The sequence below is a fragment of the Emys orbicularis genome, chromosome 14 (genome assembly GCF_028017835.1).
Source record: "Emys orbicularis isolate rEmyOrb1 chromosome 14, rEmyOrb1.hap1, whole genome shotgun sequence".
Classification (NCBI taxonomy): Eukaryota; Metazoa; Chordata; order Testudines; family Emydidae; genus Emys; species Emys orbicularis.
The window spans coordinates 45415509-45442146 of NC_088696.1; the positions used below are offsets into that span (position 1 = coordinate 45415509).

At 44.5% G+C, this 26638-nt stretch overlaps 1 protein-coding gene across 2 annotated transcripts in view; it reads right to left on the reverse strand.

Annotated features, from left to right (window-relative positions):
• Window positions 1-1162: 1162 nt before the first annotated feature.
• PDPR (pyruvate dehydrogenase phosphatase regulatory subunit) overlaps window positions 1163-26638 on the reverse strand; it is a 32760-nt gene continuing 7284 nt past the window's right edge. For both annotated transcript variants that reach the window (XM_065416594.1, XM_065416593.1), the window contains 11 exons: window positions 25710-25859; window positions 19705-19897; window positions 17338-17462; window positions 12707-12862; window positions 12473-12606; window positions 11876-12024; window positions 10311-10423; window positions 9781-9875; window positions 7738-7827; window positions 6624-6806; window positions 1163-1567 (listed from right to left, as the gene is read on the reverse strand). In XM_065416594.1, coding sequence (XP_065272666.1) covers window positions 1163-1567; window positions 6624-6806; window positions 7738-7827; window positions 9781-9875; window positions 10311-10423; window positions 11876-12024; window positions 12473-12606; window positions 12707-12862; window positions 17338-17462; window positions 19705-19897; window positions 25710-25859 — 1793 coding nt within the window. The remainder of the gene's footprint in view (window positions 1568-6623; window positions 6807-7737; window positions 7828-9780; window positions 9876-10310; window positions 10424-11875; window positions 12025-12472; window positions 12607-12706; window positions 12863-17337; window positions 17463-19704; window positions 19898-25709; window positions 25860-26638) is intronic.

The window sequence follows — 26638 nt, forward strand, 5'->3', positions numbered from 1 at the left end:
TGGTCAGCAGCATGTTGCTCCAAGGCTGCTGGCTGAAAATGAAAGACTCCATCCCTTCCTCTGCTCTAGTTTCCCAAACTAACACAATCCTCACATCCAACTCTAATGCTTGGTGTGTAAGCCAGACAAGTGTGCTTGCTCAAACACACAAAGCAAAACAAAGGAGAAAGAAGGAGAATCCACTGTGCAGCTGAAACAAAAGCAGCCAAGAGTCCTTGTTGGAGATAGACATTTTCACTGAGAATAAAAATACAAAGTTCTGTCCCTTTGTAGGAGTGAAGTGCACATGTTGATCTTCACTTACTCAGAGAAAGTCATTCCCTTTCAGTGACCCAACACAGAAGAGGAAACTTATCAGCGCTATTTTGTCACTTGCACAGCCTCATGATCAAGCCTCTTAAACTCACTCCCTGAAAAGGAAAAAGAGGAGGGCGGTGATGGCCTGGAACCCACCAAAACCTGCCTGTTTGCCACTGGTCACACAATGTTGTTGTTACGTCTTGTGTGGTGCCAGTGAGGTAGCTGATGGTTCTATTGCTCTGTGCATCAATGCACTGACCCCTCTGAACTGTGGACTGGAGGACCTCAGAGGAACTGGCTGGCAAGAAGGAACCTCCTAAGTTGGCCCTGTGTGCACCCTATGGTAGGTCTGGCCTCTCCACTGCAACCAGCAGGTGAGGTTACACCAAAGGGTTTAGCCAGAGGACAGGAAAACAGAGCTACAGGCCAGCAAACACCTACTATTCTAGGCCGTAAGCAGCAGTGGGATGGGAGGGGTACAGTCCTCAAGACTTCACTTGCACCCCTCTCAACAGCCATTGGGGTACAGCCTAGGGTTTCTGAAGGTGCTTGCTCCCATATGGGCTGTCGGTCGTACACTCAACACCATGCTGCTGCCACGGGGGGAGTGAGGTGTGGGAACATGGCATGGGAAGGTGTAAGAGGGCGAGAGAGAGAGAGACTGAGTGAGGGGGTGGAAGGGTTTGAAAAATTAGTTCTATAATGTACAAAATGTCACACACCCAAAAGGTTTAAAAATGGAAAGAGCAGGGGGAAGAGGAAGTGGAACCGTATGGGTTGAAGAATGAGGGAGATTGTGGGGAAGGAGAGGAGGATGGTGACAGAAACTCCAGTTATGGAGAAGGGGTGGGGCCAGGTGGTTCTACTTCCCATGGTAGCCACTCAATTCCATCTCATCCTTGCGGCGACGCTGTGTGAAGAGGGAGCTGAAGGGGTAGAGCTTGGCCTTAGCCTGGAAGCGCTGCCCAGCAATGTCAATCTCATACTCGCCCCGGTTAATGAAGTCGGGTGTCACCACCAACGCCTCCCTGGTTTCCTCATCAAAGTTCTGCACAAAGCCCAAGCAGACATGGCGATCCAGGGTGTAGCTGTAAGCGCTGCTGGTGGTCTTGCCCACGTAGTGGCCGTTGCGGTAAATGGGCTCCCCCCACCAGGGCCAGAGATGAAGGTCTGTGTCATGATCCTCCAGGATGAACATGGTGAAGCGCTTGCACACACCGTCCTGCTTCTGCTGCATCAGTGCATCCCGGCCAATGAAATCAGTCCCCTGGAGAGAGAAGGAAAGGCCAGCTGATGAAGGGCACGTGATCTGTGCCCGACTCAGCTGCTGGATTTTAAGCGACAGCTGCTTAGTGATACAACGTCAGCCTAGGGCCATGCAGCATGGAAACACTACGCACTGAAACTGGTCCCTTCCCAGCTGCAAAGAAACAGGAGCTGGCGAGTCACTCACGTGTTTTGCCTTCCCTCGTTTTCAGCTGCTGAACTGCATTAAACAGGCATAAAAAAATACAAAAACATAGGAGGTGCAGTTAAATTCATTCCAGGTTTACCAGTACTACTGATTCCAGCAGTCTCCCCCATTTTATTATGTATAAATTGTTCGAACTGGTAATACCGCTAAAAGCAGAATGAACACCCACTGTATTTTCTTAGAATTACATTCAATGTAAACAATTACTGTAGTTGCCGCAAAGATGTGATCTGGTCACAGGTAGGCGAGGACAGAGTGCACACAGTCAGCACCAGGAAGGTATGCAATCTTCTATTAACATGTGGTCCAATGCTAATGTTATGGGAAAAAATGGAGGACTGCTGCTTTCCAGTTCTCTCCACCTCGAGGTGTTTTAGAATGGCTACTGCTGGCCCTCTGTTTATTACTTTCTCTTTCAATCCCTTGTTTTCCCTTAGTTCAGCTGCAGCTTTTCATTTTTTGGGTGTCTTTTTAAAAGGGTGCGATTTTGTTATATTTTGTTTCTCTCCTCACTTTGTTGGAAACTATGAACAAAGCAATCATTCTCCACTTTCTGGATTAGCATGGATAATCCTTTTAGAGTTCGATGATAGCAATTTACGGTTTGGCTATACTGTGAAATTAATTTGGATTAAGGTAGGGTGTGAATTTAAAGCAGAATAAACATTCCTGATTAACTCACTGTTTGGACGTTCTTATTCCAGAATAAGAGTGCCTTATTCAAAATTAGCTTAATCCTCTTCTAAATGGAGTTAATCAGGAACAGCTATTCTAGAATCACTCAAGCCTTTAACTTACAATCAGGGGACTGCAGGCTGTTTCACAAAGCTAGACAGAGTTATTATCCCTACTTTACAGATAAGTAAACAGGGCACAGCGGTTCAGAGACTTGCCTGAAGTCACATGTAGCAAGTGGCAGAATCAGGAACAGAAACCAGGTCTCCTGACTCTCAGATCCCTACTCCAGTCACTATATTGCACTGCAGGAAGCAGGTGGCCAGATCTGCACCCCAAAGCAAGCAAGGCTGAAAGTAGATACAGGGAAGAGGAAGTTACTCACCTCTGCAGTAACTGAAGTTCTTTGAGAGGAGTGTCCCTGTGGGTGCTCCACCCCTGCGCCTTCGCTCAGAGATTTTGACAGCTGTACTTGTACCAGTCCCACTTGCGCAGAGCCTGCCCCACGCACCGAGCGTGCCTCAATAGTATGCATGTGCGACCGGTCTCCTCAGTTCCTTCTCTACAACGGAGGCTACCCCAACTCTGAAGTAGAGGGGAGGAGGGTGGGCAGTGGAGCACCCACAGCGACTCTCATCTCAAAGAACGTCAATTACTGCACAGGTGAGTAACCTCCTCTTCTTCTTCAAGAGATGTCCCTGTGGGTGCTCCACTCCAGGTGACTGAAAAGCAGTGCATCTCAAGGAGGTAGGGACTTCAGATCTGGTAGGAATACGGTAGATAATACAGCTCTGCCCAACCGTGTGTCAGTGAGAGGGCCTTGAGTAAGGGCATAATACTTGACAAAGGTATGTTCAGAAGTCCAAGTGGCTGCTTTACAGATGTCAACCAGAAGAACTTTGCGTAGAAAAGCCACGGAGGTAGCTACAGATCTAGTGGAGTGAGTTCTGATGCCGGCTGGAGGAGCTGCATCCTTTATTTGATAGCACAGTCGGATACAATTCGAGATCCAGTTGGAAAGTTTCTGGGTAGAAATAGGTGTCCCTTTGGAGCACTCCGCAAGGGAGACAAAGAGTCTGGAAGAGTTCCTAAAAGGTTTGGTTCTATCCAAATAAAGGGACAGAGCCCTGCATACATCCAGTGTATGCATCGTGGATTCGAAGGAATTTGCATGCAGTTTAGGGAAGAAGGTTGGTAGTGTCTATATAGGGTCATTGATGTGAAAGGATAAATGCACTTTTGGAAGAAATTTGGGGTGTAGTCAGAGGGTAACTTTGTCCTTAAAAAATATTGTGTATGGTGGGTCCACCATGAGAGCTGTTATCTCTCCTGCGCGTCTGGCGGAGGCGATTGACACTAAAAATGCTGTTTTCATGGAGAGGTATAAAAGAGAGCACGTGGCTAGTGGCTCAAAAGTTGTTGAGTGAAGCACGTTAATACTAAATGGAGGTCCCATGGTGGCGTAGGAGGTTTAATGTCCGGGTATAGGGATTGGAGCCCTTTGAGAAAACGCTTGGTGACTGGATGAGCAAAAACAGAGGTATCATTGATCTTGTGGTGAAAGGTTGTAATAGCAGCTAAGTGGACCTTGATGGAGCTGAAAGAAAGGCCAGATTGCTTAAGGTCTAAGAGGTAGTCAAGTATTAGCGGAAGGGGTGCGGAAGTGGGAAGAGTTTGTTTGGTCGAGCACCATTGTGTGAATCGCTTCCACTTTTGGAGATAGGTCAGCCTGATGTTGTGACTCAGTGGCAGATGCGTCTACTGGTGGTACCAAGCAGGTCTTGCCCCTACCTCTGGTGGCATATCAAGTGTGATCCCAAGTATAAGGTGCCCATGGAGCCCAATATTGCCATTGAGCTGGAAAGGACATGGGTAGTGCCATCCATGGGTTTGCATACCGGAGGCAGGATCCTGGGGGTAGGACAAGGTAGTTTTTTATGACCCATATTGATTGGGGTCTGTGAATGGAAGATATGATAGGGTGAAAAGTCTCCCTGCAGCACAGATTCCGCATCACTGGAGAAGTGGGAATTAGCAGGAGAAAGCTGTCTGGACTTGCGTGAATGTCCAGAGAGAAGCAGGTGTCAAGTAGGGGTGACTGCAGGATAGGTGACCCCTGCAGGTCCTTTGAGTGAGTAAATTGCAGTGCCGCAGCGCCTCTGTGTGGTGAGGGCTGTGTGAGAGGTATTTGCTGTGCAGGAGGGTTCATCTACACTGGTGTCCTGAGCCTTGTATCACTACCCGCAAGTTCGGAGGGTGACGGTACCGGTATAGCGAGAGCAGCCTGCGGAGGGTCAGGCAGGCTAATACGTGTTGGCAACGCATCTTTCGCGGTGCCGAACGGTGCCATATGAGAGGCAGGCAGCTGGAAGCCTGAAGCCCCGGCACCGGGGTTTTGTGCTAATGCCGCAGCCGCAGGCAGGTTTTACGCAGCGCTGGAGGAGCCCGGCGCATCAAAACTGCTGAGTCGCGGAAACGCCGGAGAGAGGTTGTAGACCTGCCCGGTGAACTTTTGGCTCTTGGTGCGTCCCTTACAGGGGAGAGAGGCTGCCGCTTCTTGGAGGATTTTTTCTCCTTCTTTGGGGCAGGGGGGCAGCCGTGTGCAGAGGAGTCAGCGCCTGGGTCCGAGGCTGGTCCGAAGGACTTCTGCATAAGGAACAGTTTAAATCTCAGCTCCCTGTCCTTACGTGCCCTGGATTTAAGTTTACAGCAGTGGGCACATTTTGGGGGGATGTGGGATTCCCCCAAGCATTTTATACTTTGGGAGTGACCGTCGGAGATGGGAATGGCATCACGGCAGGTGGAGCAGCGCTTAAAGCCTGGGGAGCCAGGCACATAGGAAGCGGCTGCAGCTGACAGGAAAAAAGAAAAGGGATATGGGGGGGGGGGGGTTGGTAGAGAAAGGAGGTAGGGGAAGTTGTATCTAACTAACTGGAAAGCTAAACTAAGAAGGAAATTATTTTAAACAAGGTGAGAGAAAGTTCTCTGATGAGTCTGCTGAGCACCATCTCAGGCCGGGGACGGTAGAGAAGGAACTGGGGAGACTGGTCGCGCATGCGTACTATTGAGGCACGCTCAGCGCATGGGGCAGGCTCTGCACGTGCGCAACTGGTATGAATACAGCTGTCAAAATCTCTGAGCCAAGGCACAGGGGCGCACCAACAGCTGGAGTGGAGCACCCACAGGGACATCTCTCGAAGAAGGAGGTGCACTCCTTCTCTTCACTCTGGTTGTGGAGCATTATGCCACTCTCTGGGGATGCTAGCTGCCCTCCTGGTCACATGGTTTGAGTGGGGTACGTACTACTGATATAGTGACAAAAGGGAGCCCAGAACGAAAAGACAAGTCAAACCTTACAACTCCAGATCAATTGGATCAAGTTCCTGGAGTCACTACTTTACCAAGAGGGTTCTCACCCCCGCAAACAGGACAAAACCAGGCATTCTGCTACCTCTCATGCAACTGAGACCCCAAGTTTTAGCATCCAGAGAGTGGTTATAACAGATAAGGATCATCACCAGCACCCAAAATATCACTCCGATCTCAACCTACCCCTTGCCATAAGAGCAATTTTTTATGGATGATCCCTGCAAAAAACAGGGTTTGGTGCTCTTGGGCTTCCCTATGCTGTTGAACTGACCTCAAATCTTGTTCCATGGGATGTGCTGGCACCATCAATGAAACTGGGCAGGGGGACTGGTAGGAGAAAGCGAAACAATAGGCTGAATCCTGCAAGCAGCTGAGTGCTCTCCACACCCATTGTCCCTATCCAGGTAAAAGGTTCACACTAGGCACAAAGCCATAAACACTAGTGCCAAAGGGGTTGCTGGGAGATAAGATCTACAAACACAGCAGATGTGAGAAGAGTTGCATTTCTAATTCTTCACTCACAAGCAGTTGAGATTACTGCCCTAGAGGCTGGAGGGTACAGCATTCGTGTGGTTTCTAGCATCTTTTCAAGATGCAACAGAATCAGTCATTAATACAGACAAAATATTTTCACACACAAGTTCTCCACTTCCCCATGAAAATATTTGTGTTGGAACCTATCCCGTTAGAGAGCACTCTCTTTTCAGGGCAGTACTGCTTTGCCTTCTTTGTTTCAATCCCATGTATCCTGCCTGTTCTCACGCAAACACTGCTGAGGGAGCTGGTTCAGCCTCAGACACAGTACCTTGTCCAGTTTCACCCGGAACTCACGTCCACATTCCAAGGGGGTGGTGAAAGTGTCCAGATCCTGGCCCCAGAACGCAAAGAACTTTTCAATGCGTAAGCTGCGAAGTGCATAATAGCCAGCATTCCGGATCCCGTACTTCTGTCCCACGCTCATCAACTCATTGTACACATGCAGAGCATACTGCAGGGAAGAATTAACACATCAGGATTACCAGCACACACAGCATCAGAAAAGATAAAGGGACAATCTGCCACACCAAGAGGCAGACTTCAGTACCCTGTCTCCGGAGCAATGCTTCACAGGAAAGACTGCACAAGGTACCTGCCCAATTGTGTAATGCTGCACAAAGCAGGGAAACTCCTTCCTGTCCCTTTCAGAGATCAGCTCACACAGTAAAGACAGATTTGACTACCCTGTTTGAGTTAGTATTACTACAAATAAGGGGCAAATAATTATGTACCCATCCTTTAAAAGCCAGCCACAGTATGGGACATTAATTCTATACATCAGTGACTTCCACAGCCTGACTACAAACTGTAGGAAGGAGTATTTCATTTATTTGTTCTTAAATTTGCCAGCTATTATTTCCATTGAATGGGTCATTCTTCCCATAATTGGCTTTGACTAATATTCGACTCCCATAATCTTGGGTTAATATGCTGTAGTTTCCCTACCCCCACCTCCTTCTGTCCCCCAGTTTCATAAAACCCAGACCTTGCACTGAGTGCCCATGACTACATAACAGTATTTGATCTTTTACATGCACTACAAGAACTACAGCAGTATGATTTGGACGCCAAGGGCAGAAAATAGTCCGGCCTGGTAAACCTACCTTTTATACACATGGCTAAGTACTGACTCTAGCAAGCAAACACGTTCGACTGAATGTAAGGCAGCATTAATTTCACTTCCAGAATCCAGAGGTTCTAGCAAAGGCACTTGTATACTTCAGATTACAAAATGCCATTCTCCATGCCACAAGGGTCAAAGTTAACTATACCCACCCAAGCAGGAAAGAAGCCTATTCATCTTTGTATGGTTAAGATGGAAGTGTTACTGAGTAAAGACTTAAGGACTAAACTGACTGGTTAAGGCTTATAAACCACTATACCTCTATAGGGATGTATAGCATGAATCCAGGTTCTCCTGTGTGTGTCATGCTCATCACACGGATCCCATTAGCATACCCCACGCTCATTTCCTGCAGAAAGGGGGAGTTAAAGAGAGAAAAGCAAAGTTCAGACTGGACCATGGAATCTAAGATCCAGAAAGAGGAACACCCCCGCTCCCCCCCCCACACACACTGCAAACCCCATGGGCTAAACCTTTTCCCCTTCCTCATCTTAGCTCACTTCAAAAGTGAAGTTTAATTCAAACAAGGAGATTTGATCAGTTCTTATTTCCTGAGGTTGATGGTTTTCGGGGCATTTGCTACTTGCACTAACATATATCTCACTAGGAGAGCCATAAACACTAATGCCAAAGATGTTGCTGGGAGATAGGATCTGCAAATACACACATGGGAAGAGTTTCAGAGGGGTAGCCATGTTAGTCTGGAACTGTAAAAAGCAACAAAGAGTCCTGTGGCACCTTATAGACTAACAGATGTATTGGAGCATAAGCTTTCATGGGTGAATTCACTCTTTGTTGCTTTTTATGGGAAGAGTTGCATTTCTAATCCTTCACTCACAAGCCATATGAGAAAGATGCCCACATTCATACCAATCATAAATACTGGCAGAGCTGTGGACATCCACCTCTTATTTTAAGAAGAGTTTCCTCAGAGGACAAGAGAGTGCATCCTGTGGTGGGAAGGAAGAGGCATAATTCATTTTGAGGTTATTAGGGGCCAGGTTTAGTGGAAAAACTGCTTTGTCCATGGGTGCTCTCCAGTCAGCTGTATCAGAGAACAAACAATGGACTGTCTCTGTTAGAATGTGGTGTTACAGGCCATTACCCTCTGATCCCACTGAGGGTTACCAAAAGAAACTATACCATTTGCTGAAGAAACTCCCTGAAAAAGCACAGGAACAAATCTGCACACACACACCCCTAGAACTCCGACCAGGGGTATTCTATCTGCTACCCAAGAGCCATAAACCTGGAAATCCTGGATGCCCCATCATCTCAGGCATTGCCACCCTGACAGCAGGATTGTCTGACTATGTAGACTCTCACCTCAGGCCCTACGCTACCAGCACTCCTAGCTATCTTCGAGACACCACTGACACCAACTCTGTCCACATATCTATTCAAGGGACACCATCATAGGACCTATCCACATCAGTCACACTATCAGAAGCTCGTTCACCTGCACATCTACCAATGTGATATATGCCATCATGTGCCAGCAATGCCCCTCTGCCATGTACATTGGCCAAACCGGACAGTCTCTACTCAAAAAAATAAATGGACACAAATCAGACGTCAAGAATTATAACATTCAAAAACCAGTCAGAGAACACTTCAACCTCCCTGGTCACTCAATTACAGACCTCAAAGTTGCAACTCTCCAACAAAAAAACTTCAAAAACAGACTCCAATGAGAAACTGCAGAATTGGAATTAATTTGCAAACTGGATACCACTAAATTAGGCTTGAATAAAGTCTGGGAGTAGATGGGTCATTACACAAAGTAAAAGCTATTTCCCCATGCTAATTTTTTCCCTACTGTTACTCACACTTTCTTGTCAACTGTTGGAAATGGGCCATCCTGATTATCACTACAAAAGTTTTTTTTCTCCTGCTGATAATAGCCCACCTTAACTGGTATGGCAACACCCATTTTTTCATGTTCTCTGTGTATATCTATCTTCCTACTATATTTTCCAGTGCATGCATCCGATGAAGTGGGCTGTAGCCCACAAAAGCTTATGCTCAAATAAATTTGTTAGTCTCTAAGGTGCCACAAGTACTCCTCATTCTTTTTGCTGATACAGACTAACACGGCTACCACTCTGAAACTGAGATATCAGTTAGAACTACAGCTACACAGAATAAAGTCCATTTCAAAGAAGTTCTGCTGTATAGTCAGTAAGTAGATTTTAAAGGGAGATAATAAAAATATCCACAATGAGTTGTGCTAAGTACCTAGTTCAGTTATCTCAGTAATTCTAAGTATTTGTACTCTCATCTGTAAATGCAAGTCACCCACCTTGCAAAAGAGAGAGGGGAAGTGTTCTGGAGTCATCGGGACATAGGATAATTCTGACAGCACGTCCACTGCACGAGGGCCAATCAGATTGAGAGCTAGATGGAGAAAGGAAAAGGTTTTCTACTACTGAGCAATCAGATGGATGAAGGGGAAGGTTCCATCTGTCCGCATGCTTACCTTACTTTTTTCCAGTCTCTGATTTCTGTATCAATTGTTGCTATGGGCAACAATCACAAGATTTATAGAGATTCACAGAAACTAGAAATGGAAAAAGATCTTCCAGGGGTCAGCTAGCTGCTGTCTTGGAAGCCTGTGAGGAAGTGGAAGTGACGTCCAAGCTTATGCATATTGGAAGGAATAGTTTGAACTACTCAGACACATTACTGGGTTCTATGTAACCATTCAGGAAAAAGACCTGAGCGTCGTGGTGGACAGATTACACAACTGATTAGTGTGCAGTGATAGTAAAAAAAAAAAAAGGCATGCAGAATGTCAGGGCAATTTCACCTCTGCCTCCAGGCATGTCTTACCGGTATACTTCCAGGTCACATCCTCCAAGAGCAAGTTACTGTCATTAGGCATATGCTTTTTGAGCCAGGCCCAGCAGTGGACTTGCTGGTCAGTAGGAGAAATCATGAAGAAACTAGAATAGAAAATTAAAAGCAGGACAGTGACTGGATGGCCACAAGGTGAACCTATTTTGTTCTGTCTCTGAGATGCAACACCAAAACTCACTTCTCTGAACTCTGGAGCCAGGCAGTAATCCCCTGAGCAAACAAGAACAGAGGCAAATTGCTTTGCTAAAACCATGTATAAAGTCACTCTCACAATGGGAAATCCCAGCGTAGGAGTGTTAAGAGTGCTGGTGATTTATTTAGGGAATAGAGGCACAAGAACCTAGAGACAGTGCCAATTGTTAAAGAACATGGGGCATCTCAAATGTCATGATCACAGTGCAAAGAATTAACTATTCACACCTCTTTGCAGCCACCAAGATTCTAGCTACTCCAATAACCAATAAGTGGTTCTACTCCCTGTGTAATTTTCTGTTTCAAGAGAAATGAGTGAAAAGCTGCCTGTTGGTACACCTTGGGGGGTTACTGGTATCAGTTTCCAAGGAAACAGACCTCAATTTGATACAGTAAAATGAATGTTATTTATATTCATATCTCTGAAGACCTAATACACCTTTATTTGGGTTAATGTCTTTCATACAAAGTGAATCCCAAAGTGCTTTACTGAGTTAGATAAAACAGCTGAAGAAATGAATAATAGGAGGGAAAACTACGAGGGTCACACAAATGCTTTCACCTGGTATATGAAAACACATGGAGAACTGATGCAATGATGAGATAAAAAGAAACTGTTCCAGATAGCAAGAGCTGCAAAGGAGAAGGTTCTCAAGCAAACAATAGGGAGATTATGCAGTGGGACAGTTTTAAAATTGAGGGAAGCTTTGGACTAGATCCTGAAATGAATGAGAAATCAGTGGAACTCACCAAGCACTGGGCCATGTGTTCATGCTACACTGAACATCTATGGGGTGAGGGCAGGCAACAGAAGTTTGCATAGGCTACAGTCTGGAGAGCTGATGATTGGGGAAGTCGTACTACAACATATATGGAATAAATAATCAAGGAGAGAGGAGGTGAGGGTTCAGCGCAGTTGTTCTGGCAGGGCTGCCTAGAATCCAGCGTGTGTGCATTCTGTCTTGTATTTTAAATAATTAGGAAAACATTAACGACAACGTCAAAGGATTGCTGAATAGAATTTACCTTCCCTTTGAGAAGCTTAATATTTCAGACTCTAAACAGACTGGACACGTCCTTTTAAAAACATAAGCTTATTACTGCACCAACAGAGAAAAGACAGTTTTCCCCCACGTTGCCTTGTTACAAACAGTCGTTCTACTGGGTTAGGAAATTAGACTCTGTGGGGGTGGAGAAATCAGACTTCACTGCAGCAAAGGACTATTAAAAGGGAAAGAAAATGAAGACGCTGACTTATCTGCAATAAGAGGTACTACGGAAACTGAGATTAACGCCAAGAACACAGAGGGATTGATTTAAATAAGGATGCTGCTGTGCAGACTTACCTGCGCTTGTTTAATCGTGCAATGCTGCAGTCATTCTCATACCCTCCTTCTTCATTGAGCATGCCTGTGTGCACAATGTGCCCGACTGGCACATCCAGGTCATTCGAGAAGAGATACTGCAGAACCTCCAGTGCCTGATCCCCTGTGGACTGCAGGGATTGAGATGGAAAGAGAGGATCAGGCCAGTTGGCTGAGCAACGAGCTGCAGGGCAATGCAAATTCATGGAGGCTGTTTTATATAGCACCCACGATTCATCCCACCAAAAGCCTCTCAATTCATAACAGTAATTACACAGATGGCCAAGGCTTTTCACATAACACAAGAGTATCCAAGAATTTTCAGAAAGCTAAGTCTATTAATTCTAATTAATCATGTCACAAATACTCTAAATTAAGCCACAAAGGGTAGTACAAATAAATACTAATCATACAATGTTATGAATGTTACAGGCCTGTGGTAAAAGCAGAAATTGATCATACAGTTCTTCCTCCTATATCTATCCTCGATGGGGCATACAGCCTTTTAAGAAAGCAGCGAACAGCCCACAAGAAACAGCATTTGCCAGTCTGTCCCTTTGTCACCCCATAGGTACTTACGCTTATTTCAAACTTGGTAAAAGATGACATGTCAATTACACACACAGCCTCCTTACAGCACTTGACCTCTGACCCCACAATGTCAAACCAATCTGGTTTGTAGAAGGTCTTGCTCTGATCCAATGCCAGTAGATCTATGGAAGGCAAGAATCAAGAGAACAATTCATAAGCTGACTGCAATGATGCACATTAAATCAACAGGAATGCTCTATGCTGAGGAGAATATGATCTCACCTTTCCCTGGTGGGACAAAGTACTTGGGTCTCTCGAATCCATGCTTCTCCATCCATCTGGCTCCCTGGGCATCCAGGCGATCATAGAGAGGGGAAGTACGCAACTGCCTCCCAGTCTGGAAATCCCAACGGGGAACCTTCAGATCATAGATCAGGGCTGTAATGGTCAAGGGTGGCCAAATATCAGCTAAGTTGCTGACACTTCAGCCCAGCTTCCTCATAAAGACTGCCCTTCCTCACAAGTATTCCTTTCTAACAGTTAAAGTGTACCCATTCTGCAGTACTTCTAGAGAGTATATAAGCTAGCAAAATCATAGCTGAAGAAAGAATTCTGGTATTTAGCTGTTTTGCTGCTGCTTATGGTACCAAACTTAACTTTTCAAAGCTGTCCCGTTATAGCAAGTATGCTACTTCTGAAGTGCTGTCATTCAAATGTCAGCTCTTCAAAGGACACTGGTGAGTTTGATGCAGTACAGAAGCTGAGATGAGGAGCAGCAGGAAAAGGGTTCATAAAATTGCTGAGTGCAAGACTAACTTTATTTCTAGGTTGTTTGCTGGTTATAAGAGAACATACAGAGGGACCTAGACAAATTGGAGGATTGGGCCAAAAGAAACCTGATGAGGTTCAACAAGGACAAGTGCAGAGTCCTGCACTTAGGACGGAAGAATCCTATGCACTGCTACAGACTAGGGACCGAATGGCTAGGTAGCAGTTCTGCAGAAAAGGACTTAGGGGTCACAGTGGATGAGAAGCTGGATATGAGTCAACAGTGTGCTCTTGTTGCCAAGAAGGCTAATGGCATTTTGGGCTGTATAAGTAGGGGCATTGCCAGCAGATCGAGGGACGTGATTGTTCCCCTTTATGCGACATTGGTGAGGCCTCATCTGGAGTACTGTGTCCAGTTTTGGGCCCCACACTACAAGAAGGATGTGGAAATATTGGAAAGAGTCCAGCGGAGGGCAACAAAAATGATTAGGGGTCTGGAGCACATGACTTATGAGGAGAGACTGAGGGAACTGGGATTGTTTAGTCTCCAGAAGAGAAGAATGAGGGGGGATTTGATAGCTGCTTTCAACTACCTGAGGGGGGGTTCCAAAGAGGATGGAGCTCGGCTGTTCTCAGTGGTGGCAGATGACAGAACAAGGAGCAATGGTCTCAAGTTGCAGTGGGGGAGGTCTAGGTTGGATATTAGGAAACACTATTTCACTAGGAGGGTGGTGAAGCACTGGAATGCTTTACCTAGGGAGGTGGTGGAATCTCCTTCCTTGGAGCTTTTTAAGGCCCGGCTTGACAAAGCCCTGGCTGGGATGATTTAGTTGGGAATTGGTCCTGCTTTGAGCAGGGGGTTGGACTAGATGACCTCCTGAGGTCCCTTCCAACCCTGATATTCTATGATTCTATGATTCTATAGTTCTAGATTATGGAGCAGCCTTACTCCACTTATACCAATGGGTGGCTGGATTATATATATCTGGAGCCATATCTAGCCTTCTCTCACCAGCGTGCCCCCAAATCCTATGCCATAGCAGCTGGGTACATGTGTCATAGATTTTAAACAGCAGAAGGAACCACTGTGATCATCTAGTCTGATCTCTTGCATAACACAGGCCATAGAACCTCTCCCAGTAATTTCTGCATCAAGCCCATAACTTCTAAGTGAGCTACAGCATATCTTTTAGAAAGACATCCAGTCTAGATTTAAAGATTGCAAGTGATGGAGAATCCACCACATCTCCGTGTAAGTTGTCCCAATGACTAATTATCCTCACTGCCAAAAGTTTGCATCTTGTTTCTAGTCTGTGTTTGTCTAGCTTCAGCTTCCAACCATGGCCTTGTCCTGCTTAATTAAAGAGCATTCTACTGTCAGAAATGTCTTTCCCATTTAGGCCCTTACAGACGGTGATCAAGTCACCTCTTAACCAACTTTTGGATAAACTAAATAGGTTGAGCTTCTTAAGTCTCTTGCCATAACCTCATAAGTCTCTTTCCAGACCTCAAAGCATTCTTGTTGCTCTATTCTGAACCCTTTCCAATTTTTTAACATCCTTCTTGAAGTGTGGGCATCAGAACTGGACTACGTATTCCAGGAATGGCCTCACTAATGCTGTAAACAGAGGTAATACAACCTCCCTACTCCTATTTGATATTCCCTGCTTATAAATACAAGATTACATTCACCCTCTTCGCTACAGCATCACACTGGGAGCTCATGTTCAATTGGTTATCTACCATTACCTCTACATCTTTTTCAGAGTCAGGACATTGTCACTCATCTTGTAAATGTGTTTATTCCTAGAAGTATGACCTTGTATTTGGCTGCATTAAAATGCACCATGTTCAGATGAGCTGAATATACCAAGCAATCCTCATCAGTCTGTATAAATGACCCCCTCATTATTTACCACTCCACCAATTTTTGTGTCATTGCAACTTTTACCAGTGATGATACACAAAATCAATGTCATGTGGGACTAAATTAAATACCTTACAGAAGTCTCCATATTTTATGTCAACTCAGTTAACTTTATTAATCCAATTTGTAATCTCATCAAAACAGGATATCAAGTTAGTTTGACAAGATCTATTTTCCATAGAACCATGCTGACTGGCATTCATTATGCTACCATCCTTTAATCTTTTACTGATTGCATCCCATATCAGCTTTTCCATGATTTTAACTGGGAATGATGTCAGGATGTCCAGCCTATAGTTACCCAAGTCATCTCATTTACCCTTATTTTAAAATTCTGGTACAACATTAGCTTTATTCCACTTCTCTGGGACTTACCCAGTGTCCCAAGATTTGTTAAAAATTAATATTAATAGTTCAGAGAGCTGCTCAGCCAATTCTTTACTACTCCTATGTGCAAGTTATCCAGTCCTGCTGATTTAAATATGTTAAACTTTAGTAGCTGCTATTTGACATCTTCCCTAGTTACTGATGGAACAGAAGGTATTTCCTTATCATGGTAAGATACGAATACAACATCCTGCTTCTTTCCAAACACAGAGCAGAAATATTTAATTTAATTCAATATTTAATTGAATACATCTGTCCTCTCTGCATCATGACTGGCATTTTTACCACCCTTATATGGTATTGGACCAGTGTCCTGAGGGAAGCGGGTGGGAAGAGAAGAGAGGGATATTTCTATTAGAATACAAAATGTGACAAGACCAGGGGCTGAACATGGTGTTAATTTACCCAGAATAGCTACAGTAACTCAGTGGTGTTTCTCAGGATGTACACTGATGTGAGTGAGTGCCAAATTTGGAATCTGCTGTGATTCTACAGGAGAAAGAAAGGTATTCTAAACATGGGGGAAAGTTTTTTGGACATAAGTGAGCCAAGAGTTTTACCCTGCAATTCTTTTGCTCTGATCTTAACGTACATATTTTTAGCTTAGGCCTTCTGATTCCTTTAGTTACTCTTTTGATTGTCACTTCTGTTCCATCCTTACCTCCACCTTTAAAAACAGTGAGGCAGGACTCTTCCCATCTAAAGCCACTCTTCATTGAAGCTCAGTTTTATCCAGTGATAGGAAGAAACACATAATTATGGGCCTCACCCTACAAGGCACTTAATATACAAGATTATGGGCCTCAACTGATTAGAAACTGTGGCATGAGGGGAAATACAGACAGCAGCAGCAGCATGCTGAACCATTTTGCCCTTGACAGTGGAGCATGTCTATAAAACCTTCGCAACTGATAAAAGATCATTAGACTCAATATTCCTAAATTGGGACATTTGCATTTTCACATTATACTGACACATAAAATATCAGGATGCTTGGGACAACACAATGCTTTTAGGTGGAAACTTTCATAGACTCAGACTTTATGGCCAGAAGGGACCATCAGGATCATCTAGTCTAACCTCCTGCACATCGCAGGCTACAGAACTTCTCCCACCCACTCCTGTAATAGACCCATAAATTCTAAATCTTGATTTAAAGACTTCAAGTTACAGATAATCCACCATTCTGCACTGCCTTTATTCTATTCGAGTCCTAGCCAGCAATGCACAGGACTCCCATGCAGAAGATATGTTAACCAGGATAAAAAACACATGGTCCAAAGGGTGTTGGGTGAGCAGACAAGTACAAAGGTGTCTGTAGCACCAATATAGGAGCATCTCTCTGGAACAGATTAGCAGAGTGCTACTAACAACCTATGAGGAAGCCAGGTGCTCTCTCCTATTGGGCAAAGGCTGCACGGCCATCTGGAGGGCCTGAAGGGAGAAAGTGGCTCTCAGAATGACTGCAGTTCAATGCTGGGAGGAGAAAAGGTGCAGCAGAGACGACAGAGTCCTACACACCTCTGTGAATGCTAGACAGAGTCATCACAAACCTCACTACCTTCCACTCCAAAGGTAAGGTGCATTTCTTCGACCTTGCCTTCTCTAACATAAATACAGTGCAACATGAAAATATATATATATATTTACAAACCTAAAACCCTATCAAAACAAGACACTCCACTGAAAAACATTTCTCCCCCTCGGGAGAGGATAAGAGAACAACACTTGACAGATGTTAGTCATGTGGCTCAATGCACCACTGGCAGGGTACGAAGGTGATAAGAACCTGTCTAGTCTAGAATAGTGAGTACACTGGGAGGTTACTTACGCATTACTTCCATGACACGGTGACGGAGGAAGGTGCGACTGCTCTGAAGGGCACCAAAGCGCTTCAGGTCCAGTGGCCAAACATTTTCTGATGGGCAACCATTTACCATCCACTCAGCCAAGTACCTGGTTGTAGGCAGAAACCAAGGAGGATTTGGATGTTAATTGAAGCACTATGAGCAAGAGTCTAGCTCTTAAGTCAAGGAGTAATGGCAATTTGGGCACCATGATTTCTTGCAATCGGCAGAGGCTTTGAATAAGATTACAATAATACAGACACCAATGGGAGCTGGGAGATTTCAATCTAAAACAAAACCAGCCACCAGATAATGGAATTATTAACTTCCCACTACAATGAAATTTACTGCACAGAGCAAAGGAAGCTGAGGACACTGCAAGTGAAACTACAGAGCATCAGACTGCTAGCATGGCTGGCATTATGCTAAATCCTTAGGATACACAAAGCAGGGAGTGTTGAAGTATGCTTAATCTGGGGTTAAGAAGCCAACTGCTTTGTCATTTCCAGTACCTGGTTCAGGCTCACTCCTCAGCAGAAGGTGCCTGTGAAGGTGGAGGTTACATTTGGCTACACCTCCGGCAATGACTAAGGTAGGCCTGGAGGGTGTACTCCAGACCCCTGTCAAGTCAGAATGACAGAAAGCTAAAAGGAAGAGAGCAGCCCAAACTAAAGCAGAACAGTTCAACACATTTGGCTGGCAGAGACAATAGCAAAGGGGTCATCAGAAAATCTACGGAGAAAGCTATGTTAATGCAATGTCAAGACAGACAGCTTGAACCGACAAATGGACAGGTCTGGTTCTGACCCAAAAGCTTCAAATAGGCTGCAGATCTTCCTGTAATGGTGCTATGGACCTTATTATGACAGAGAAAAATGGAGGATTCCCTTTTCTGTGTGAATCATCTGACAACTAATGGTTACCAGAACCAAATGGGTACTAAATCTGGATACCAATAGCCATCACAGAAGAAGGGGGGAAAACAGGTCACTCTGGGGCTGGGATGATAGGAAGGATCCTGGCTAATGGAAGGCAATGGGTGGAGGCAGAGGATTCTGGGCCAGATCAGGGTGCCAAGATGGAGCCACTATAGGAGAGAGTGGGTGAGGGCAAACCAGGGCGAGGGGCAGCAGCCATTTTAAATGAAGCCTTTTTTCCTGGATGTGATCTGTACAAATCTGTCAAAGTTCCTGTATTTGTATGAAAGTCTAATCTACCAGGGAGTCATCACAACCCTAGGACGCTGGCAGAAGGAAGTGTGGGGGACGTTTGTTTGGGGAATGTATAAATGAGTCTCCGGGGCTGTGAACCCAGCACCTTTCACCGACATTTAACTCACATTAGTATTTATAGTACAAAGTACTTTATCGCCTGCATTTTTAGTGAAAATTAACTCAGAGAGGCTGGCCTACAGGTCTAGGATTTAGGAATTTCCCCCCTCATGTGGCAGCACCACAGAGGCAACGCACCCAGCCTGTGCGCAGGGGACAAGATGAGCTGTGCTGTGCTCAGCATTTATTTCTGCCAGCTAGGAAAAGGAACAGGACTGGTGGGCCCTGCAAGGAGCCTCATCAGTCTTCAGCAAGCTGCTGGTCCTTGACATGTGGAGCCTAAAAAGATGCGTAGGGAAAGCCAATAACCTGATGAGTCGGAAACCCCCACAGAGAAGGAAATCTGAGAAAATGCAATATGCTCTTCACCCTCTCTAACGCAGTGTTCTTTCATAACCCAGGCTGCTTTCTTGACTAAGCTCAGGCTCCCATAAATTGACTGACAGTTTTACATGATCAAATTCTGCATATCGTCCTGTGGTACACAAAACCCCACTGTGTCTCTTGCACTATACTGGTGAGCTGAGTTCCCTCTAAGCTGTGTGGCTGCACAGCAGGCTATAAAGGGCTGCGCAGGCCCACAGCCATAGGGGCTGGGGAGAGGAGAGAGGTAGGCAGGGAGGGGAAGAAGTTGGGGGCGTGCAGGGCTGCCAGTGATCAGAAGCGCCTCTCCCCGGGGGCTGCCACTGGCAGGGAGAGGGCTGGGGGGAGGCCTCTGGCCCCAGCCCCGGAGCTGCTGCCGGTGGGGAGAGGGCTGAGAGGAGGCCTCCAGCCCCAGCCTAGGGGCAGCCTGCACCCCAATCTCCTCATCCCCAGACCCACCCCATAGCCCACACCCCCCAGCTGGAGCCCTCACCCCCACACCCAAACCCTCTGCCACAGCCCTGAGCCCCCACACACACTCCGAACCCCTCGGCCCCAGCCCTGCCACACGTCTCTTCCATACTGGTGCACATAACATAATTCATTCCACACGTAGATATAAAAAATTAGAGGGAACATTGCTGGTGAGCCGCTTACCTGCCTGCTCCTCCACCAAAAGAGGTGCCAGCGGAGTTCATTCCAGCCAGGACAAAGTAGCCCTGTACCGTGGGTGACTCTCCCATGATGCACCGCATATCTGGAGTGAAGGATTCTGGGCAGTTCACTAACTGCATGATCTCCAGAGCCTCCAACCCTGGCATCCTCCGCAGAAGAGAACTCAGCAGTGGCTCTAGTCACCAAAACAAAACAAGACAAGACAATTTAATCCTGATAAACCACAGCCTTTAGTCTACAGGCACTTCAACCACTCCTCCTCCATCCCCAAACCAGACACACAAACCAGTCCATTTACACCAAGACAGACAAACAGCAGTATCTTCCATGTCTCAGTGCATCCATGGGACAACCTGGATATTTGCTGTAAAGTACCACAGGTGTAGATCAGCAGAAGGGCAGGAAACCTAGCAGACCCTGCCTTCCCAGGCTAATTAAAATGGATCAACCCTGAAAGAGATCCCTTTTGAGGGTATGAAGAACTGGCTATCCCCATAAAGCAAATTATCTCATTTCAATTTTTTTTGGTTCAGGGTTTCCCTCCGCAAGGTATTTTACATACCTTCCTCTGCTCAAAATTCAGCATCTCACCTTCCTTTGCTCAAAATTCAGCAGATGCAAGCACTAAAATGGTCAAGTTTCACGTTCCCTTAAAAATGTCTGAAGAGAAAGAAAGCTTTTATGCCCACTCCCCAAGCACATGGGGATTGCAGCATGAGTATGGGGTTATGAATTTCACTAGCGGGGTCTCAGAGCAGCCGGTATCAGGTCTGGTCTTATAAGGTATCTAGAACAGCGCTGTCAAAGGCTGGTGGACCCTTTAAGGCAACCCAGGCTCCGCCTTGCTTGTGACCCAGCAGCAAGCAAGCCCCACTCCACCCAAGTGACTGTGATATGGCAACTGAACAATAATTAGTGATCCCAGCTGTGAAAGAGTTAGGAAAAGACAACACAGTGAAGAATTCTTTGGGGGGAAGAGATGGAGACTGTGACTGCAGAGATGGCAGGACTCTCTGACATGTAGAACCCACGGGGAGTGGCATAAGCTCCTGTGGGAGCAGCCCTAAGCTAAGGCCTACAAAGTACAAGGAGATCCCTAGGAAAAGCTGCCAGAGTCCCTGGGGAAGGGAAGCAGTGAAGGAAAGCATGCTAAGACAAGATGCAACAAAGGAAGAACTCCACAGGAGCAAGTTAGGCTCATGTGGAGGAGGCCCTGAGGTAGGGTCAGTAAAACCAGTAGAAGATTTAACAGTTCAGCAGAGAAGGGAGAAGACAGAGTTGCAACCCTCTAGTTAAAATTATGGACAGAAAATAAAAATGAGATTCAACTTGGGAAAATGCAAGCCAGTACATCTGGGGAAAAACAATCCAACACCCCACCCCACCAGGAGGGAGGAATCCGGGAGCAGCCATGCTATACTTCGTCCACATAAAAGGTATCATCAAATTAGGTGCACCTGGCAGTCCCTATTCAAACGAGATGCAGGATTGGAGTATCAGGAGTGCATGGCAGGTTACTAGTGCTGAACAGGGAGCCTATAAGTGGAGTAGCAGGTGGTGCTGCAGCTTTAAGATCAAATGCATTGGGGAGGTTTGCACTGTGCTCTTCTGCACTATACTTGGTTCAAACTAAAGCATGTGAACTGACATGCTGAAGGCTAATGGGGATTTCCAGCAATGCACATAGGAGGCAACTGCAATTGATGGGAGTGGGATTCTCACACTAATTGCCCCACAAATTGACAGCTGAACCCACTTATTAAAGTGCCCAACCTCCCCCGCCCCTTAAGAAAGCACAGATAAAGTTCTAGCAAATCCATGGCACGGTTTCCCTTGTAGGCAGCACTGCCTTCCCGTTAAGCTCTCTGTTGTGCTGCTATGCGAACCCTGCCCATGTAAGGTCGGTAAACCAGGGTGGATAAAATCAATGGATTTTAAAAAAAAAAAAAGGATTTTTTTTAATTTCAATCGGATATTTTTGATTATATGCTTTTTGATGGAAAAACCTACCTAAAGGTAACTTTGAGCTATAATGTATCTTAATTAAAACTATCTCATCATGGAATAGGGATTATAAATTTTAATTCTATAGTATGAGACAATATATTCATGTAATGTTTAAGAAAAGTTTTGTAAATGAGTTCCAATAGTTCATGGATTAGGGACCCAATTTTATGGAGTTCCAGGGGCTTCTGTATAGATTATTTAAGTTAATCTTTCTATCTACCCAATGGGACTCAGTGCTCAGTCTAGAAGATACCATCAGAGATGCTTAGTTTTGCAGTTCTCAAACTGTGGATTTGTGTCTCCAGAGATAACATGCTTCTTAACAGCAAAAATGTTTTAAAAATAAATAAATATATAGAGGTGCGAAATAACAGACCTCAACCCTATTGTCCCTCTGCAAATTTGTGTACACAGAGTCAGTCCTTTACCTCCCTCTAAAAGTGCAAAGTTTCAAAAAGTTCAATGAGCACAAGATTGTTGGGGGCAGAATAAATCTGGACAAGGAAAAGAAGTCTGGAGATAAATGTGAAAAGGGAGGGACAGTCAGTAGAAACAAAAGTAAAACTGTTTGAGCAGTATATTCCAGAAGTCTTGAGGTCTTTCTGAGTGCAACCTTCAGTGATTTGAGATCTACCATCCATTCTCTCACTAGAAGGGAAAACCTATAATGGCAGCAGGCCCTAAAAGAGACCCAGTTTGGGAATATTTTAATGAAGTACCTCTACCTGTGGGTAAGACAGGGATGCGTGCAAAATGCAAACAGTGCAACAAAGAAATGCAAGGCCTGGTTGCCCGAATAAAACAACATCATGAGAAATGTATCTTCTCAGGAGGAAGCTGTGTTGAAGATGATGATGAAAGGAACAAGTCTGAACATGCAGGATCTTCAGGTTGGTAAACTTTTTTATTTCATACTTCTTTCTTAAGGACTGCCTGTCTTCCTTCTGGACTATTCTTGAATTCTCATGATTGAGCAAAAAATATAATTGTTACTCTATGGTACTATCATTTTAGATGCAGTTGTGATAAAAAATAAATAGCTGAAATAAGCAGAACTTCCTTTTACAATTTCATCTTTAAAGTAGTAGTGAGTGTCAGTGAATGCAATGAGTAATACTAAATGAGCAGTATGGTAATAATAATTAAATAACTGCATTGACTTATTTTGTTTAGTAGAATCCATCCTCAACATACAGGATTCTGAAGACTATCCACCTTCAAGATCACCATCATTTTCTATTGTTTCAGAGTTATCTGCCAATGATAGTGTTTCAGTCACATCATGCATGTGTCATAGCCACAGTAAAAAGAAACAAAATCTCCATCATCCAGAAACAACCATAGATAAGTTTATGATGAGAACTAGCAGTTTACAAAAAGAGGTAATAGATGAAAAAATTACCCGGTTTGTTTATGCAACAAACTCTCCTTTCCGTATGATTCAGAACCCACACTTCATTAACATGGTTCAGTCATTAAGACCAGGATACAGTCCACCCAACAAAGCAGATGTCACCGGCAAATTGCTGGATAAAGTGTATGAAAAAGAAATTGAGCAGTGTGCAAAAGGTCTAGAGGGTGAAATTGTTAACCTGAGTCTTGATGGGTGGAGCAATGTCCACAATGATCCTGTTGTATGTGCTTGTATGACAACAGAAGAAGGGAATGTCTTCCTTACAGAAACAATTGATTCATCAGGAAATGCACAAACAACAGAATACTTACAAGAAGTAGCAGTAAAAGCTATAACAAACTGTGAAAAAAAATTCAAATGTCTAGTACGCAGCTTGGTCACAGACAATGCTGCAAATGTATCCAAGATGAGAAGAAATTATTTAGAAGAGAGTGAAGAGAGTCCCAAGCTAATAACATACGGTTGCAGTGCTCATTTGATGCACCTCCTAGCCAAAGACTTCAGTGTTCCAGAAATATAGGCTAATGTTGTTGAAATTGCAAAATACTTCCGTAACAAAATACACTTTGCAATTGCTGCTCTGAAAAAAGTGGGAGGAACCAAGCAGGTTTAAAACAAATAAAAGGAAGTTCTTCTTCACACAGCGCACAGTCAACTTGTGGAACTCCTTGCCTGAGGAGGTTGTGAAGGCTAGGACTAACAGCATTTAAAATAGAACTGGATAAATTCATGGAGGTTAAGTCCATTAATGGCTATTAGCCAGGATGGGTAAGGAATGATGTCCCTAGCCTCTGTTTGTCAGAGGGTGGAGATGGATGGCAGGAGAGAGATCACTTGATCATTACCTGTTAGGTTCACTCCCTCTGGGGCACCTGGCATTGGCCACTGTCGGTAGACAGGATACTGGGCTAGATGGACCTTTGGTCTGACCCAGTACGGCCGTTCTTATGTTCCCACAAGACGTGTGATGGAACTCAGTAGTGGACTGTTTTGAGCACTATATCAAGAACTGGCCTAATCTGATGTCAGTTTGTGAACAAAAATCGTGAAAAAACTGATGGCACTGTCACAGCCAAAGTTCTCAACATTGGGCTTAAGAGAAATGTTGAACACATGCGGAGTACCCTGAAGCCTATTTCTGTAGCCTTGAACAAAATGCAGGGAAATAGTTTTATTGCTGACACTGAAATCTGGAAGGAACTGAGTGAGATCTTAAAAAGAGAAATATGCAATGACAGAGTTAAATTACAAGCATTAAAAAAAATGAATGGGACAAGCACTATCGCCAGCTAATTTTCTTGCAAATATTCTCAATACTCAGAACCAGGGTCAAATCTTAACTGCTGAAGAAGAGTTGGCTATGACATGGACATCCAGCAATCATCCCTCCATAATGCCAACTACAACTCTACCCCGATATAACGCGACCTGATATAACACGAATTCGGATATAACGCGGTAAAGCAGTGCTCGGGGGGGGCGGGGCTGCGCACTCCAGCGGATCAAAACACGTTTGATATAATGCGGTTTCACCTATAATGCGGTAAGATTTTTTGGCTCCCGAGAACAGCGTTATATTGAGGTAGAGGTGTATAATAAACTTCAGAGCTAAGGGTGAACCATTCAAGAAATATATGTTTGCTGGTGATGGTTTAAGGAAAGTCACACCAGTGAACTGGTGGAAGTCACTTAAGCACTTGGATTCAGAGACTGTTGAAGTGATAATCTCACTTTTAACAGCAGTAGCTTCTTCTGCCGGTGTAGAAAGAATATTTTCTTCCTTTGGACTAATTCATTCCAAATTGAGAAATCGTTTGGGACCTGAAAAAGCAGGAAAGCTTGTTTTTCTTTTCCAGATTATCAACAAACAGGAAAATGAAGGAGAAGACAACTGAGTTAGCTGCAGAAGCCAATATTTTAAGTTTCTCACGTTGACCTGGCTGACATAGTCGATTTAATTTTTGTGGTTTTTTTTTTTTTAAATATTTCATTTAACTATTTCAATTAAAAACAATTTTAACAAAAACAAACCTGATTTTAAAAAACTTGAATGTTTAACTAAATTTAAAAAATTCATATGCTTGTTTTGTTAAAATATTATATGTTTGCTATAGAAGAAAAACATCCAAAATACATTACGTTGTTGTTTTAGTTAAATAAAACAATTTAAATGTCTGTCTGGTGACATTCTCGTCCTAATACAGCATGGCAAGAAAATCCTCCAAATATTAATGATTAACCTGTTGAATTGGAGATAGTTCACCTCCCAATGACTTCATAAATATCTGCTTCAATTACCTTTAGTAAATGAAATAACCAAACAATCATTCATTTTCTGATATAGCTGTAAAACTAATCTGAAAAGTAAACCACTTTAAAAATGTATAGTGTGTACCTTCTAAAAATGAAACCTACATCTATCTCTGAGTTGTGAAGAATATGTATTAAGGTTATAATAACCAACAAGAATGCACTTTTATGTAGAAACCCATTATTAAATTGAGTCTTCCTGACTAGTGATTTAAATCAAATACACCCTGCTGTAAACCCTGTCTGATTAGCATACCAAAGTGATCCCAGTCCTCATGCAGATTCTGAATCTCCAGCTGGTTCCGGCCCTCAGTAAAAATGGGCTTGGGGTTCTTCTCAAAGCCCCCTGAGAGGATGCCACCTTGCCAACTGCGGATATAGATCCTGCCGTCTGGGTCCACGATAGCTGCAGAGGAAACATGAGAGCGTATGGAAGGATTGGGAAGTGCAGGACAAATTACAACTTATATCAAGATAGACCGTGCTCCCCACACAGAGAGGCTGGGAATACAAAAATGACTCACAAATCAGTCAGTGAAGAGAATTCACTAGAGAGTGAATGAGGCCCTCTGGTCAGAGAACTGGGTTCCCAGAGGAGCATAACCATTACTTACTAGTTGCGGAAATGCTTGCTAGAGAATGACAGAGACAAGGGGTGGGGGTGTGTGTGTATGTCACATTTTCCACTTCCCAGCCCTGGTATCCATGTGTGCGCTCTCCTTCAAGGGAGCCAAATGCCAGGCATGTGGGGAGGGAAGGGTTGTTATCCCAAGTGCTGTGGTTGCCCCCTACTGCTCAATGACATGCCAATGCCATTGTAAAGCCTTAACTTCAACTGAAAGAGAGAAATACATGGCCCATATGGGCACAGCAGCCTCCAAGGAGAACATAATAGCAAGGTTAGCACCATCCTTCCAGAGCATGTGGTGCATGGTTGTATCTCTGATGGATGCATCAACTACTTTCAAAGCAAGAGTCAAAATCATTCCCGAGCCACAATCTCTGCTATCTGAGCTGGCAAACCCAAAAGAACTCATCTTTTGTGGCAAGAGTTTATGTTTGAGTAAATAGACAGCTATTCCCCACCTCAACTCTGAAAGAGAACACTCAGAACAAGTGAGCCTGAACGCAAGGCACATTCCTGGCAGAGTTCAGGACTATGGAAAATGTCTGCACCCATCAGCT